Consider the following 18351-nt stretch of genomic DNA (forward strand, 5'->3'; position numbering starts at 1 on the left):
AACAGAATATAAAGAAAACATCTCTGACGTCACGTTCAACACATCTATATATGAACTGAAGTTAGCATCCAGCTGATGCCAGCCTGTACGCTCATGTAATACCACTTTGTACCACAGGATGGTGCAGTGAGTCAGCATCTAGTCTGCACTGAGCTCACATTTGTATAGTTGTTGTTGCACTACAGCATTAGGTCAGACCACAAGTGTGTTGTTCTTTTACAATAAACAGCAACAATCAGAAAGTGTGTTTGGATTGACAACAACTGTGATGACACATTATAACCTGTTATTAAAGTTCTGCCCCTGCTTTGATCAAATGTGGGTTACTGCTGGTTAGTTAGTGTGACTTCATACAAACCTGTGTGTTACACCAGTGGAAGAAGCTTTTCCTTCATCAGTCTTCTTGTTTCTTACTATAGGGCTGAACAGCTACACTAACACTCTCTGGCTCTATGCTGCCCCCCTGTGGTGACAGTTGTAGTCAGTGTTGGTATGACATGTTTGAAAGCTTCAGCACCACAGACAGCTACAGGCAGCTCCACCCTCTAAGTACCATGTCTGCAACCTGTAACTTCAGTGTGTTGATTTAAATATTGAAATAAATAAACTGAAATAAAAAGGTTAAATAGTGTAAAATATGTAAATGTACAAAGAAAATGTACAAAATGTAGTGGTCCATGAATAACTACAACTTTAAATAATTATCATCATAGCGAGGTTTGGCCTGATGGCGGCAGTAATGGAAACATTAGAGTACCACCATCATCAGTTTAAATTTACCACACAGCAGTGAAAGTATCTTATTGTATAATCACTGACTGACTGACAGACAGTCTAATTCAATGTTTGACAGAACAAGTCTTAACGTTAATAAAGACGACATCTTAACTTAAAAACGGTTTTTATGTGAAGAAGAAGAACAAAAGACTGGAACTGTCAAAGTGACATTTCCTGTTAAGCACAAACAGTTCATCTGCTGACTGTTTGTGTTTGTGCAGGTTTGTATATCTGAGGCTGGATTTTATTTGAAAGTGCCTTTCAGAACACTCAAGGACACTGTACACAGCAGAATAATAAAAGCAACATAAAAGCATAATACGGGCAGCAGAGTTCTGGACACATTGGAGCTTGTGGATGGATTTTTGAGTGAGACCGAAAAGAAGTGAAAGAGACGATTAATATTGTGCAGTTGAAAATATGCAGACCGAGTAACATTATTAATGTGTGAATTGAAAGATAGAGTACTATCGAGGATGATGCCCAGACTTTTCACAGAGGAAGAAATGAAGTTATTGATCGTAATAGAGAAACTGCTGGTTCTGGATAATGTTGATTTAGAGTCGACCAAGAGGAGCTCAGATTTGTTACTGTTGAGTTTAAGAAAATTTGTGTCACGACCGAGGCCGTCTCAAAAGGAAAAGGACTCAATTGCTGGGTGCCGAACAGCACGCAAGTAGTTTCAGTGACAACACAACTGGAATTTTCAGTTTCACAAATGCAAAATACAACAACTAAACCTAAGTGGTTTATGTAGCCCGAGCTAAGTGAGCAATCTGGTCATTCGTCAGTGGAAAACAGCTGCTCCGAGGTTTAGACTGAGGGAGAGTCAACCTGGGTCCGGGGAAAGGGTCAGAGTCACTGAAAATAGAGTATAGACGTTCAGGTAGGGTTCGGGAGGAATATGGGAAAGCTGTGAGTTCTGAATCTTCCCGAGTACTGCTTACTGGCTGCGCGTGGTCTGTAGAGGCGTGGAGGGGTGAGTGGTCCAGGTGTGTGGTCCGAAATTCCTGGCGTTGAGGCAGGGAGGCAGGCAGGTGAATGGGGTGAACAACCCGTGGGACTGGCAGGTGGTCCAGCGTCCGGATGGGAGCACTTCGGCAGAGATTTGCGTCCGGCAGCTTGGTGTGTGGCTACGAAAGAACGACACACAATGAGATAGGGTAGTTTTCCAGGTGTGTACAAAAGCACAGTGGTGGCCTGCACTAACAAGGGTTAGCTGAGAATCTGACGAAGAGAGGTTGAGTGCGCTGGCCTTATGAGTCTCCGGCTAAATCACCCACAGGTGCGAGCAATCAGCAGAACACCGAGGCCCCTCCCAGGGTTGGAGATGCCGGCTCGGAGGGAGAAACACTAGCACACACCCGGACCATGACAATTAGAAGAGCGCCATGAATTTAGTTCAGCTAAGCAGAGGGTGAGGGAGGATGGGGGGAGAGCAGAGTAGGGTTTAGTGGACAGATAAAGCTGGGAGTCATCAGCATAACAGTGAAACTGAATATTATATTTATATTATATTATATTATATTTATATTCATTGGTTATTTTTATAAGCGTTGTTTCTGTGCTGTGGAAGGGACGAAAACCAGACTGGAACTGTTCATACAGATTATTAGTAGTTAAATGTGAGTGGGGCTGGGCGATATGACCCAAAATTCATATCTCGATATTTTTTAGCTGGATGGCGATATAAGATATATATCTCGATTTTTCTTTTTAAAGCCATAAGTTAAGAACAAAAAGAGAGTTCTTAGTCACACTGTGTCCCAGATGTCACACGGGCACTTTTATTTACATACAGCGTAGATATTACTCAAAAATAAATTATCAGCATATATTAAATAATCATGGTCCATAAATAAAAGAAAACAATGTTGTTTTTGTGCATAACAAAAAGCTCACAATTGTGCAGTCAAAATGTAAACTAATAGACGCTGAGCATAATAACAAAGACAGACAGATTTCACAGCTGCTCCACGTCTCTGAACAGGTGCCATCCTTATACACACACAGTACGTATCACTCCGCGAGGCTCCTCCTCTGTAGCCGTAATTCTCCGACAATCCATCAAGCGGTGCAGCTCCGTAGCTTAGCAAAGTCATATTAAAACATTTTTTGACAGATTGCTGAGCGCTGTGTACCACATAAAATCGGTTCGCGGTCAGTAAGCACAACCAGAATTCATACATAAGGCGCACTGTCGATTTTTGAGAAAAGGAAAGGATTTTAGGCCGTGCAGCCCCTCTGGGCTGCATGTCGTTAGCATGGTTAGCTCGCTAACACGTTGACGCCATCCAGCCCCACGCACGGTAACTCGCTAATGGAGATTTTCCGCTTTCATCTTGTCAATGCCTGCAGGTGAAGGAGGGGGAGTTGTGTTCAGTGCAGGAGAGGCGAGGCCGAGTAACGTTGCGTAGAGACAAAAGTGGACGAAAGAGAGGCAAACCTGCGGCTCCACAAGTATAATTATAACGTAACATAGATTATATCGATATAAACGATATTGTCACATCTTATATCTCGTATGAAAATATATCGATATTTTTAAAAAACTCGATATATCGCCCAGCCCTAGCGGCAACTATCTTCTCAAGAATATTTGAAAGGAATGGTAGATTGGAAATAGGACGGAAATGATCAAAATTATCGGGATCTAGACCAGTTTTTTTTTTTCCAATATTGGGGTGATGGCAGCAATTTTGAGGGAAGCAGGAACAGTTCCAGTAGTTAATGAAGAATAGACAATAGCAGATATGAGGGGAAGAAAAGAGGGCAGACAGGCCTTGACCAAAACTGTAGGAATGGGGTGTCGCTGACAAGTAGAAGGTTTTAACTTACAGATGAGATCTGAAATATCAGTAACGGAGGGGAGATGGAAAGCAGAAAAACAGTGTGATGGGAGCGGAATCACAAAGCAGGGCTTGCAAAATCGCTAGCCCGAGGTCCCGGGGCTAGCGATTTTTCCAGTCGGGCTACCAAAATCTATCTCTGCCCTGCCCGTCGGGCTATTGTAGGAAGGAAAAATATATGTCAATGCTTTTGCATTCTTTCGGAAATGTAGCTGGGTAATTATGTCATTGGCATCGGTGAGCCACTGTCAATATGTGACATATTGAAATCGCGTTTGAATTTGCGCTTGTTTTTTTGCTTTCACTTTGCAATCGCACGAACTGTGTATAGAGAGCGACAGCACTGATTGATGAGTGATGATAATTTGCGCACCAATTCCTCTGACATCATCTTATCAATCGTTAGCTTACTATGCAAACATGACAAGTGAAATCTCCCGCAGCAAGCTTAAACATGTGAGAGGTTGATCACGCAGAGAATTGCTGACCGTTATGTGTGTAAAAGCAGCAGGATATATATTTTAGTTCTGCTGAGCCAAATAAGACAGGTCAGGGTGAAGAAGTGACAGCCAAAGAAAAGCTTACCACAAAACGGAAAAGTTATGACAAATCAGACTATAAGGCAAAAAGAAAGTGCAGCTTTATGGTTTCTTGGACAAAAGAATTTCTGTGGCTGCAATATGACGAGCTATATAACCGGGGCTGCACATAAGTGGTCCGCAGGTGCGCATTCGCTGTCAAAAAAAAAAAAAAAAAAAAAAAAAAAAACGCGCACAAGATATGAAGTTGCAACGCGTGCTTGCATACATAAGATTTTCTGGAGGAGGACAGACATTTGTTTAAAACTCTTAAAGATGTCGAAGAAGCTCCTTTAAGCAATTACTTTAGTGTTCCTCTACCTCCAAAGAAATGTCAGAAGGAGTCCGAACCACAAAAGAAGCGCGTATTCTCGGAAAAGTGGTTGCAGGAGGTGAGCTGGTTTCAAACAAATGATGAAAGCACAGAGATGTGGTGCGGAATGTGCCGTGAAAATCCCACTCTAGCGGACAAAAACAGTGCTTTTTATATGGACGCAAACGCGCGTTGCAACTTCTTATCTGGTGCGCGTCTTTTATTTTGACAGCGAATGCGCACATGCGGACCACTTATGTGCACCCGTGTAAATAACATAATGTTCTGCCGGGTGTGTTGTTGGTTTTCTCTCGATTTCTGAGTCGACAAGCGCCTTTGTTACTGGGACCAGTCATTTTAAGAAAGGCCCCCATTAGAAATGCAAGAAATGCATTATTGCTCAGTCTGCAATATCTTTCCCAGAACAAACACCAATTGCAAATAACATACTAAAAATAAACCTGAAAAATCTGTTTAGAACAGCGTACTATGTTGCAAAGAGTGAACTACCACTGGCAAAATTTAGCAGTCTTTGCAAACTTCAAAAAGCAAATGGCCTCGATCTTGGTTCCACATGCCTCTTACCCGTGACTTCAGTGGAAATTTCAAATTCAGGATCTGACACAGACTGATTCATGTCCTACACAGTTCTTACAAGTTCATAGAAATTTCTGTTCAATTAGAACCAAGTATTTGAGTTGATGATTGTAATTTTTATACAATGTTGTAATTTGTTTTTCAACAATTTTTTGATTAATGTTTTGTTTCCTTTACAATATTATACTTTAATGTATAATATTGTAAAGGAAACAAAACAGGAAACAAAACATCAATCAAAAAATTGCTCTCTTTTTTATTCGGGCCACTTACATTTATTTTGGGCTACCAAAAACTGAAGAGTCCCTGCCCGAAGGGCTACCAGGGATTTTGAAATTTTGAGAGCCCTGCAAAGGAAGAGCTACAGGGAACATTGGAAACCAGTGTTAAGGGTGATCCATCCCCGTCCAACCCCAAGCAGCACGTCATACACTTACAGTTTTTCTTGATTGCTAAAACACATTTCTTGAAACTACGCCTCATATCCTCACAACAGTAAACACAAATCCATAACATCTCACTCAATTTCCCAAACATCCTATTTCCAGGTCAAAATGAAGCTCTACACCCAAAACTATTCACTCCTGCTGAAAAACCAAACTTTGCCCTCAGACATCAAACACAAGCCCTCAAAAACACACACACTACAACAGAGTTTTGCACACTGGTACAATTAATTCAAAACAATAGTTCCAAAACAATTAGGTTGCTTATGGTTCTCCCCTTCAAAACCCTTGTCACATGATAAACACAAAAGACGCAACCAATGTATGTACAGTGGCACATTGTCATTCATGTACTATACAGTACAACACACACCAGAAACATTATCCCACCTCAGCATCTTGTCTTTGGTCTGGGTCAGGCCAGGGAATCTCATCCACATCACAGGCTATATTGGCCCCAGCCAGGCAGCGGGGGTAAAATCCTCTTGCATGCCTGATCCACCCCTGGCATGCATCTACTGATATGTCTAGGCAGGCCTCTTCCATGGCCTGAAGGAGGTGAACACGGACATAAGGTTCTCGGTCATACACTTTCCACCGCCATGCCGAAAATAACTCCTCTATCGGGTTTAGAAAGGGAGAGTATGCAGGCAGAAAGATATTAGAAAACCTTGGGTTATTGGTAAACCAGTCACGAACCAGAGCAGCGCGATGGAAGCTGACGTTATCCCACACAACAACGTAGTGAGGCTGCTCTGGCTGTGCTGGTTCCCTGTAGTCCAGCTGGAACATATGTTGTCTTAAACCATCAAGAAAAGCAAGGAGAAGCATAGTGTTATAGGGTCCTAGTACGGCATGGCGGTGGAGTACCCCTCGTTGGCTGATGGCTGCGCACATAGTGACATTCCCCCCACGCTGACCAGGGACATTTACAATAGCCCGAAGGCCAATTATGTTCCTCCCCCCTTTCCTTCTTTTGGTCAGGTTAAAACCTGCCTCATCCACAAAGATTATTTCATGGGGAACAGGTCGTCCTTCAATCTCAAAGATTCTCTGCAAAACACATAACACAGTAGAGTCAATCGGTACCCTGAACCACAGTTCAAGAGTGCTGAAATGGCAGCATAAACTGCCATGCTGTGATGGTACACAATACTTCATACAGTATCAAAACTCATACCTGAACATATTCCACACGTTGGTTTTTCACTCTGTCAGAGTTTCGTTCGAAAGGGACTCGGTATGCTTGTTTCATCCGGAATTGATTCTTTCGGAGGATGCGGTCAATTGTGGAGAGGCTGATGGCATTTATGCCTCGAAAAAGATGATCATCCTCAATCACTCTCCTTTGAATCTCTTGCAGGCGTATTACATTATTTGCAATTACCATGTTTACAAGTTCCCTCTCTTGCTCCTCCGACAAAAGCCTTAACCTGCCTCCACCAGGTGGTCGTCTCTGTGTCCTACAAAAATAGAAGCACTCATTACTGTAACTGTCACACATTCATTTTACAGGAAAATAATGGAAACATACTGAAACTCAAGACACATAAGTTCAGTAACTTAAACGTTACTGTACAAAGCAGTCTTACTGCAAGTACACCTACCTGTTTTCCTCCCTGAAGGTTCTGATGATGGAGGCAACAGTGAAGCGACTCAAATTTGGTTGTACTCGTTGCCCAGCCTCCCTCATAGTCATCCCATGGACAAGGACATGGTCAACTAAAGTGGCTCGAATTTCATCCGAGACTGACTGTCTTCTTGCCCTTGCTCTTCCCCTTCCTTGTCGCCGTCGTTCTCCACCTCCATCTCCTTCACCACGTCCTCCTCCTCCTCCACCTCTCCCTCCTCCTCCACCACCTTCCTGTTGTCCTAGACCACCACCTCCTCCTCTTCCACCACCTCCTCCTCTTCCACCACGTCCTCCTCTTTCACCACGTCCTCCTCCTCCACCTCTCCCTCCTCCTCCACCACCTTCCTGTTTTCCTAGACCACCACGTCCTCCTCTTTCACCACGTCCTCCTCTTTCACCACGTCCTCTTCCTCCACCACGTCCTCCTCCTTCACCACGTCCTCTTCCTTTGCATCTCTTTGGATCCATTGTTTCAAACCTGAATGAGCTGACTTTGGCCCTTTTATCTATCCATCGCAGGTTCTGATTGGTGTGTGCTAAATTTTGACTCCTAGTGTTTCCACCTGGTTAATTGTGTGCTAATTGAGCTCAAGCTATGCTGACTTAAGTTAACATTATTGCATGCTAGTGCTTTCTAAATGACTACATGGTGTAAGCACTGTAAAATGTAGGGATTTGTGTGTAGAGTTTTGCAGTAACAGTTCACCAAATTTGAGTCATGTGTCAAAGCAGGGAATAGTGTTTATAGTTCAGAAATGGGTGAGCTTTTTGAACAATAGCGTTACGGTTTTGAAATTTTAGTTTAGAGGCCTGGTTATAGTGTTTAAGCAATCGAGAAAAACTGTAATACTTTGTGACAGTGATTTATTTACAATGAGTGCAGTTAAAGCATCCACACAATAAATCCGACGAATAGTAATAAGTGTGCCTCTTGGCATAGGCGCACTTAATAATAAACAGAGCAGATACAATAGGGCCTTCGCACTCTCAGTGCTCGGGCCCTAATTACATAATATATATTAGATATAATATACAACAGTCAGTTGTGTTTTGTTTTAACTTTAACATATCATAATTTGATTGGTAGCAACTTTTACCACTACAGTGAGCCAATCACTCATAATTCCTAAACATGTCAATCAGGTAGGAATGAAGTAAGACATTAATAGAAATAAAGAGTTCTATGTTGACATGTAGCTCTTTCCTTGCTTATATCATTGTTAATATTTTTGAAAAATTAACCTGTGATAAGACAGCATATCAAGATAGAATATGCTAGATAGAACCATATAACTAAAGATGAACCTAACTGTTCACAATTTTATCTAGCTCTCAGTTTTAAGAAAGGCTGGTGACTTGATGAGACCTTTCGAGTATCACTAGAAAATATTATAAACAGTCGTCTCCATACCACAGTTTGCTTTCAGTAAACACCGATGGCATTCATTGATAGCATAGCACATCCATGTTAGCAGTGTATAAACAATAGTTTAACATATATTAGCACGGGTATCAATAAAGGACAACCGTATTTAACACTTTTACTAACCTCGGGCAGACGGAAAGGCGCTCTGAAGGTGGGATTGAGCGCCTGTAGTGGGTGTCTAGGTGGGCGATGCTTGGACCAAGGACAGCAGCTCCTCAAACTGGGCGAGGGAAAGACGACGATATCGCTGAAATCGAACGTCATCCAGGCGCAGCTCCTGGAGCAAGTGGTGAAACTCACCAAACTGCTAACGCGTCTGGAGGACCTGATGGTCCCAGGTATGGCGAAGACGTCCTTAACGCCGCTGCTCTGCTCTCCACAGTAAATAGAGAAGGGAGTAGGGCTGCACGATTTTGCATAAAATGAGAATTACGATTTTTTGGCTTAGAATTGAGATCACGATTCTCTCACGATTTTCTTTTCCACTATAAATATTTATTGCACTTATTAACTGCACATCAACTTCGTAACAGTTGAAACTGAACATAAAAACAAATAAACATAAAAACAACAAATGTCTCACGTTTTGTTGTTGCCGCAAAATGTTGTACTGCTTGAAATTCCGTCTCCACCGTTGCTCGACGCTGCGTGTACAGAGCCGGTAGTGCAACAATAGAAAAATAGTTGCGGGACGGCACTGTGTAGCATTTGTCTAGGGTGTTGATCATTTTCCTAAATCCCTCGTTTTGCACAGTGTTGATTGGAGCCATATCTTTGGTCAGGTGATAAGTGATAGCCTCCGTAATTTCTTTGTGCCTGTGGGAGTTCGACGTGTATAGGGAAGCGCTGTATAAGGTTCCCGTTATTGCTGTTTGGGTGGTTGACCGGGACGGATTTTCTCCTGTCACTTTCCCGTCATCCCTGACGTGCTCTCCGTTGTTTTTTCCCTGCTAATTTTAGCATCACACGGCACAGCTTCTGTATCACGTGGTATAAGGCTCCGCCCTTGTCATGCGGTACAATCGTCGTCGTCGTCTTTTTTTTTTTTTTTTTTTTTAAATCGTTGTCATTTGGAAATGAGATCGCACATAAGTATGAATCGAGATCGCGATTTTCTAACAATTAATCGTGCAGCCCTAGAAGGGAGACTCTCTCTTCAAACGCTAGCTCGACAGCTGCCATCTAGCAAAGATGCCGGGGTCTGGCACAACTTCCTCCCACATCCCTCCCACATTTCCGGTTCACGCGCGTCAAAATATGCAATTTTGAGGCACGATGGATTTTTCTTGGACACAAATCAAGGTGCGAATGTGCACGAGTCAAATTAGGGGCATTTGGGGCGTTTTCGCTCGTGTCTATCGCATTCGGTGTGAACACACCGTTAGACCCACGATACCAGCTCCTCACTCGGCACACATGGAACTGTATGGAATCAGAACAATGCCACCTTGAAACAAAACCGAAAAAGTATTGAAACCGAAAAAAAATATTGTAACTGAAATAAATGTACTGAAAAATCTTGTATTGAAACCGAAAAAAAAATTGATAGTGAAATACAATTAATTGAAACTGTATTTTTTTTGTTTTCGCTTACAATTCTTTTTTTCAGTTTCCATCCATTTTTTCCGGTTTCAATCCATTTTTCAGTTTCAATCTGCTGGCACTGTTTTGGCGTCTGGGGGGGCGCTGGGGGGGCGGGGATTCCGATCTGCATGTATTTGCATATATTATAATGCTGACCAATGACTGGAGAAAACACTGACGACGCGGATGCGGTCACAGATAAACTTGCACGTGTCTGTTCGGGAATGGCAGATGCTGAGAGGTCCAGCGTTTACACTACCGACTATTTCAAAGTGACAGCCTGAGGTGTTCTTCAGTAAATTGGACTACCGGACAGGAGGACCTGAGGCCCCACCGCATTATTTTTGGTAAGTTAAATGTGTTTGTAAGCTAATCCGTAATTTTGGTCCTTAGCTAGCTACCTTAGCAAGCTACCTAGATAGCTAAGGACCTAGCTAGCTAAGATGAGCACTCAGCTATCGGGGAAACTTGTTTTGTAAAGTTCGTTTAGCTAACCCGTGCAGGTGAATGAATTTACCCTGACTAAAGAAATCAAGAGAAACGCACCGGGTTGCTCAGTGACTAACCACGGTTACTGTACTTTTATTATGAGTATTATACTGTAAGAGCAACAGTCTGGACTCTGCTTCTGCTCCTGTTATTAAATATGTGCAAACAGCAGCATGTTTTCTGTCGCTTTCCACATGTGGAACGACATTAACGCCAATTTTAAAAACCTGGCACTTCAGTAACCCCTCATTAGTGAAAAGCTATGGATTAAACAGCAAAGCCCGATACTTATGTACTGAAACCAACTACTTCCGCTTGGTGGAACACCGATAGGTGGACATTAGGTAAGGCTGCACTTTTTGCAGCGATCTCGTGTAGAAAACTATTCCGCGCGTATATAAAACAGGTCAGCGGCTCCGAACCGTAGTAAAGGGACCTCTGGCTAATACGTAGAGTTCGTGTCGGGCTCGTAGCTGAAAACTAGCTTTACTTTGTTGTCTGGGTCAACTTTGCTAGCAGAGACAGAGAGAGGCGTTGAAAGGCTGCTGCAACGGAGCTTATTGTTTCAGAGGAAAACACGAACACAGCGTACAGCCGAGTCTTAATAGCTTACTTACAGCTGGGCTCGTCAGGCTCTCTTCTTGGCTGCAGTGGTTATTATTATATTTACATGCTTTCAGCTCCCGTTTCTATGGAAGCCCGTTTCCGCCACTAAAAAAAAAAAGGATCCATAACTCAAAATTTCGAGTTATTTTCTCGAAATTTCGACATATTAACTCAAAATTTTGAGAAAAGCAACTCGAAATTTCGAGTTCGCGCTGCCAATCAGTAATCTACGTGAATGACGTCATTTCCATGTTACCCGGAAGCTGAAGCCCTCAGCTACAAATGCTACAGCTAAGCTACCGGTATTACATCCAGTCGTGAATGCACAGATTGCTGAGTGTTTTCAGCCTGGCTTCACAAATGATGAAATCCCTGTGTTATTAGCTGAATCACATGGTGTTACTATCAGCAAACATACTTTAATTTGTTGGGATCCGTTTTTGAGTGCGCGGTCCTGCGCCATATGCTTCCGTGTAACAAGAAAGCGACCTCATTCACGTATATTTTTGATTGGCAGAGCTAACTCGAAATTTTGAGAAAAGTAACTCGAAATTTCGAGTTATATTTCTCGAAATTTCGACATAATAACTCGAAATTTCGAGAAAATAACTCGAAATTTCGAGTTATGGATACTAGCTTTTTTTTTTTTTTAGTGGCGGAAACGGGCTTCCATACGTTTCTGCCCGTGACAGCTCGTACTTTTCCTTTCTCTCCCTCCCTCGCTCACAGACACATAGCAGGTATGGCAGTCCATTATCCCTGCAGCACAGAATACACTGCCCATCAGGCTGCATTGTTTAGGGCGATGCCTGTAACACTCTGCTGTTGCCTTCATATTAAATCATTTTTGTATAATAATTTTTAGAGGCTCTTATTGCGTGTTTTGTTTGGGTTTCCACCGGCGTGGAATTACCAAAAATAGAGAGACTATAGCCTAACATATGAAACAGGAAAATACCGCCATGTAATCCATTTATTTCAACAAACTAACTGTATTCTCAATATCACCTATTGAACAGTAACTGTAACGAATACATTTACTCGTATTTTGTATTTTAAATACGTAACGCCGGTGCATGTATTACGTTACTGCCCAACACTGCCTGTTGATGAGATCTTGTGCCGTTCCTAAAACACCGGCCTCCAACTCCTAAAGAGACACGGGTGTCCCTAAATTTAGCAAATATTAGCTTCGGGCTAGCTTGCTACGACGGATAGGCTAATACCAGCATTTTACCACAACTTCACCAGATGTAGCTAAAAAAAAACTAAACTAATGTCCAGCCCAGTGGGACAGCAAGGAAAGGTGACAAAAAATGATTACTTACTTGCGGTTTGGAGGGTCAAGCTGAAACTGAAGCAGCCATTGAAAGACGGGAAGAGAGAAAGATGGCAGCTTGGTCAGCACTAGTGGCCTCTATAATGTATGCAAATACACGCGGGCCGGAATCTCCCCGTGCCAGCAGATTAAAACTGAAAAATAGTTTGAAACTGAAAAATGGTTTGAAAAATGAAAAATGGATTGAAACCGGAAAAAAAGAAATTGTAAGCGAAAACAAAAAAATGACAGTTTCAACTACCGTATTTCCCGGACTACAAAGCGCACCTAAATATTAGCCGCACAAGCTAAAATCAGGGGAAAATCCTGTTTTGTACATACATTAGCCGCACCTGACTAAAAGCCGCAGGTGTTTCAATGTTGACTTATCATATGTAAGAGAATATGCACAAAGGGAATTGTCAGGAAAGAGATGGCTGTTTGGAGACATCACTTTTATTAATATTTTGAAAAACAAGTTATGGGTACATATTTGCACATGTAGTACATAACAGTAGCCTACAGCACACCAGAAAATAGATTCGGACTACCTTTTAGGCTCAGGTGCAGTGACACAGCTTTAACAAGAAGAAAAGTCAGTCATTCACCATCTTTCTCTTCTTCCTGCGCACTAAAACCACCAAAGTCCTCTTCTCCAGTGTCGGATACAAACAGGCTCAGGATAGCTTCATCATCTGTTAGATTTGTATTGTTGATTGTCATTTATGCTTAGAAATATTTACTTATATATGCTTAGAGTTTTGTAATTAGTTGTAGATTGGTAGAGGTTTTGATCCTTGATAGTCTGCAAACTTTGTGTGTATTAGACAGCACGTTGGGAGCATGAGAGGTCATACCGTGTCTTATTATTTTATGGTAGGATTAACGTAGTTGCGTCTGTTCTAGTCTAAGTGCTCTTTGTTTAGATGAACTGCAGGACTTCCTCACCGTGTTATCTAGGATGAACCATCTAGGGTGAGGGGGAGGCTACCCTCTTCCTGACCAAGGATGTTTGACCCTTTGATCAGCAGTCCACACACACACACACACACACACACACACACACACACACACACACACACACACAGGCAAGGTACTCTTTGTTTGTATGTAGACGTCGTATGTTAATGAACCTATGCATATTCATGTAACCTCAATAAAAGGGCAGTGTTACGGGAGAACGGACGAGACCAACTGGAGTCAAGCGGTTGTCCGGTTCTCTCCCGTGCACGAGTAACATGAAGAACTTTGCCTATTTGTGTCTTGCTTAGCAGTGTAATTATATTGTCTTAACGTTCCAGCGAATAGGTTTATGCTACAAACCTAACATTAATTGGTCCTTCGAGAGCCGGAGCCCTGGAATCGCATTCACCGAGGGGAGGAGAGGCACGCTGAAAGCCTGACGTCAGCCAGGAAGTTCCTGTGGATTCGCGGTCTGTCTTTTCTCCTCGATGAATGACGGTCGGCGGGATTCGGGCTGATATTACACGCTAAGCAACACCGAGTAAGTTTAGAGTCCAACTCTATAACTGTACGTCTTCGCCGCTCAGTGGGGCGTTGTCCGTGGCCGCTCAGTGGGGCTAAAATTCGCCGTCTAAGTGGGGCGATGTACAAGGCCGCTCAGTGGGGTTTTTTGTACAGAAGCATTAAGTCGCAGAGTTGCGCAGTTCGAACTTTTTTTGGTTCGCCGTCTTAGTGGGGCGAAATACAGACCGCTGTGTGGGGTACTGTAGTGAGTTCTCCACCGCTCAGTGGGGTGTTGAGAAGTTCCGCGGGGTCCAGATTGTGCTGGACAGTAGGCCTATTTTGTGTTGTTGTCATTGTCGTCGTCGTCGTTGTTGTTGTTGTTGTGTGTGCGGAGCAGAACATGTGGTCTGTGACACCGACTGTTGTTGTTATCACGGGTTTCTAAGCAACCAAGAGTGAGTCGGAGGGAGACAGACGTTTGTGCTGGACTTTGCTCCTGGCAGCACAAAGTATTTATGTAAAAAAAAAAAAGAGAGCGACGGCTCCACAGCTGCGCGGGTTCACGCGAGCGCGGTTACGCGGACCTGAGCCGTGCGGTTAATCGCAGGCTTATAAATGGAAGAGATTCAAATGTTAGAAGTTTTCAGAAAACACACCAGCCTTGGAGAGCTGTGGAGAAGGCCAGCCCACATCAGCAGCACTTAAGATATGCTCTGGTGAATGGCTTTCCCCCCACCCCTTGCTGACACAATGTTTATTCTTTAGCTTGCCCTGATCGACAGCAGCCTGTGTGCCAGACCATAGATTTAATTGAGGTGGATAGTTGTTAAAAGTAATCTACATTAAGCTTGTGGTTGCTTAAATTCAGTACAATGACATGTGAGGTGAAGTGATATAGATAAATATTTAAACTCATGAAGTGCATAGAGGCACTTGACCTGTGTGGAAGACTGTCGTCTTATTATGAGCCATTGTTGAGATATAGAGCACATCTGTGAAAACAACTAATATGCTCAACCCTGTATGAAACATCTAAAAATACATGATGGAGAAGCTGTGTTGAATATGTAAGTGTAAGACTTTGCCACTGTGGGCAGAGCAACTACTGTGTGATGTCGCGTTGCAGTTTTGTTTTTGTTTTTTGAGCTGATGAGCAAGCTACACATTATCAGATCAAGAGCTGTCTGAGAACTACTCAAAGAGAGGGAAACAGAGAGTGTGCAGCGTTTCCATGAGCAGTTTTTCTGCACCTTGACTCGTGTGTGTGTGTGTAGCATCAGCATCATGTTTTTGTTTATTTGTTTTGTTGGATTAAAAATAATTAAATAAACTGGTGATCATGCTTATGGATCACCATGGCACATATCTCCAGCCATATGGTTTATTTATGCAGATGAAAAAGTGAGTGTGAATGTGTCTGACATCACAGTGTTTTTGTGCACTGTGCAAAAGTGATTGCCTCTGATTGTGAGTGAGAGCGGTGATTTTGCAGACCACCAGCTATTGTGAAGAAAAAAAAAAAGAGTGAAAAAGAGACAAATTACTACATTGTAGACGAAGAGAAATAATCATAGGAAAAAGGTTTTGTGTTGATCAGCCGAAAAACAACTACAATGTCATTTTCTGCTTTTAAGAAAGGATTGTTCACACAAACACAGACAGAGAGAGAGAGAGAGAGAGATGTGTGTTGATTAAGCAGTGATGATAATAATGAAAATGTCTTAGTTTGTCACTTTCAGGTGAAAAGCAGACCTGTATCAATTTTCCACATGCAACAGTCGGAAGAAAGTTATAGTTTAACATCATTGGAAACATGCAGGCCAAGTTTCTGGCTGACTTATTTACAGTGCCATGTGTTTCTCAACCTCACAAGCGAGCTCACTCCTCCCTGAAGATAAGGAATGCAGCTCCAAAGCAATAACATGATAAAGAGACAGCAGCAAGTCCTGAGCACAAAAAGTCCCAGCAAAGCAGCAGCAATGTGGATAAACAGCAGCAGAAGAAGAAAGCAAACCCATCTTCCTGTCTGATTGGTTGAATTTCACGGAGGGGCGAGCAAGATGGCAGCGGGAAGAGGAGTTTTTGTTTGAGTTCTCAGCACGAGACACTTATTTGCCGTCTTTCTGGCCTTCGGGACTTTTTTTTGGAGATCAGCGCGCTAAACTTGCTGGATCTGAGGCCAGGGTCTGCGGCGGCAGCATGTTGAAATGCTCAAAAAGGACTGAGTGACTCGGGCAAGCCACATGCGGCTAGCGACATGAAAGAAATGGACCCTTCATGATGCGTTCAACGTGCCAGCGCTGTGGTGGGAAAGGCTCCATCATAAACACGCCCTGCGCCCTGCGCCGAGGTTCAGGCCAAGAAGAAGAAGACGATGACTTCCAAGCCCAAGAAGGTCGGCCTCAGCGTGGGCGAGCTGATTGTGAAAGCCGTGGCCGCTTCCAAGGAGCGCAACGGCCTGTCTGTGGCCGCTCTCAAGAAGGCTCTGGCTGCCGGAGGCTACGATGTGGACAAGAACAAGGCCCGTGTCAAGACCGCCATCAAGAGCCTGGTGGCGAAGGGCACTCTGGTGCAGACCAAGGGCACCAGGACCTCCGGATCCTTCAAGATGAACAAGGCTACTGAGAGCAAAGCCAAGAAGCCCGCCGCAGCCAAAGCCAAGAAACCGGCAGCAGCTGCTAAGAAGTCGCCCAAGAAGGCAGCAGCAGCACTTCAGCTACTAGACAGGACAAAGCTGAAGGAGAACTGCCGGGACTGTTGAAGAGGGAGAGGACAAAAGAGTGAGAGGACAACAGAGTGAGAAGACTAGGTGAGAACACATAGGAATTATTTAATGTGGGAAATCAAAATTTGGGTTAGCAAACCTGGGGAAAAGAAAACTGACTGCTTAAGTTGGAAAATTGAGACGGAGTCTGAAACATTGCGAAAATAGAAACATATACAAAATCACACACACACAAGCAGAACATGCATTAACCCTACTAACAATTCCAAACACAAAATGACTCATGAAGACTCATAGCACATTAGTTAAGAAATGATTAAATAATAGCAGAGAAATGTGTAGGAAAGGCAGCTTTAAGAACATGCTCTGCTGGATATGCAGCTCCACAGACATGCATTAGACCTGCCTAATAACACAAACCCATGCAATGAAAATTAGCTTGTTATCTTTCATCAGTGTTACAATAGTGTCAATTTAGCAGACACTTGTTATCAAATGCTGAATTTATCCTAAAGAAAAAAATTGACTCTACAAGTTGCAGGACAACAATTTAACTTTTGTGGAAAAAAAAAAAAAAAATCCTGGTTTGATAAATCAGTGATCAGACAATAAATTTAGTGTTAAAATGGTAAATTGGGAGAAGCTTCCTGCTTGATTGAGGCAGCATAAGTAATTTACTGTATGAGGGAAATTGTCTTTTGTGATACTATTTTGAACATGCTTTTCTGTCGTCCTGTCAACTTAGTGGGTTAATAGCTGATATGCAAATTAGTTGATCGGTTTTAGATTAATGAAAGGTGACTGAATTCTAGTACGAGTGAATGAGATGTGTTGGAGTTGTTGTGTGTTGAGTAGAGACTCTAAAACACTGAGTTTCCTGCTTTGATGTGCGAGTGAATCCTGTATTTAGATACACAACTCTGAATACGTCAGAACAGACTGTTTTGTGAAGTGCATGACAGCATGTCACATGTTTTATGATGAAGGGAAAAAGGAAAAATTGAATAAAATAGATCTGTGGCTTAAATGAGTGAAGAGCACAGACCGGGTGATTAAACTCATAGCTAATATGACATTAGGGTTATGTTGTGCAGCTGATGGTTGATTTGGAGTGAATCTAGCTGATGATTTTTCTTTTGTTGTGAAGTTGAGCCTGCCGATTAGTATGATGGTATGATAAACCATGCTAATGGTATGACTTACCCTCCTGAGATGAGGAGCTTGTGTCATGACTTAACAAGGCCTTTTTATTTTGATACTTTCACAGTGCACTGAAAGTTTTGTTTGATAATCTCTGTTCTTTAAGCAGATCTGCATGTCGGGAATTAAAAGCGCTACACGTCGTCGAGAAAATTGTGCCAAGTGAGTTCTCCACATTTAAATGGACTCTGGAGAAAGCCACTTATTTGGGACAATTATTAAATGACAGTCCCAGTCCAAAAGGTTTCAGCGATGTAATCCAAACTAAAGTTCTTCTTTTTCTTTTTGAAATGACGTCATTTTGCTGAGAGTGGAAACTAAATGCGACGATAGGTTCCACTAT

The 18351-nt window shown here is 42.7% G+C and overlaps 1 protein-coding gene and 1 pseudogene across 1 annotated transcript; one reads left to right on the forward strand and one right to left on the reverse strand.

Annotated features, from left to right (window-relative positions):
- Nucleotides 1-1590: 1590 nt before the first annotated feature.
- On the reverse strand, nt 1591-7940 carry LOC147303197 (uncharacterized). Its single transcript, XM_086281230.1, has 5 exons — nt 7168-7940; nt 6741-7023; nt 6431-6613; nt 1725-1910; nt 1591-1611 (listed from the first exon to the last, which is right to left on the reverse strand). Exons 1-5 carry the CDS (start codon nt 7659-7661, stop codon nt 1591-1593), a joined length of 1167 nt encoding a protein of 388 aa, XP_086137356.1. The 5' UTR covers nt 7662-7940.
- Nucleotides 7941-16213: 8273 nt separating this feature from the next.
- Nucleotides 16214-17883, forward strand: LOC147303198 (histone H1 pseudogene; annotated as a pseudogene).
- Nucleotides 17884-18351: the final 468 nt, after the last annotated feature.

This window comes from Aulonocara sp. 'chitande type north' Nkhata Bay, linkage group LG22 (genome assembly GCF_057382095.1).
Source record: "Aulonocara sp. 'chitande type north' Nkhata Bay isolate Kocher_YH1m ecotype deep benthic linkage group LG22, A_spYH_male_GT1.1, whole genome shotgun sequence".
Taxonomy (NCBI): Eukaryota; Metazoa; Chordata; class Actinopteri; order Cichliformes; family Cichlidae; genus Aulonocara; species Aulonocara sp. 'chitande type north' Nkhata Bay.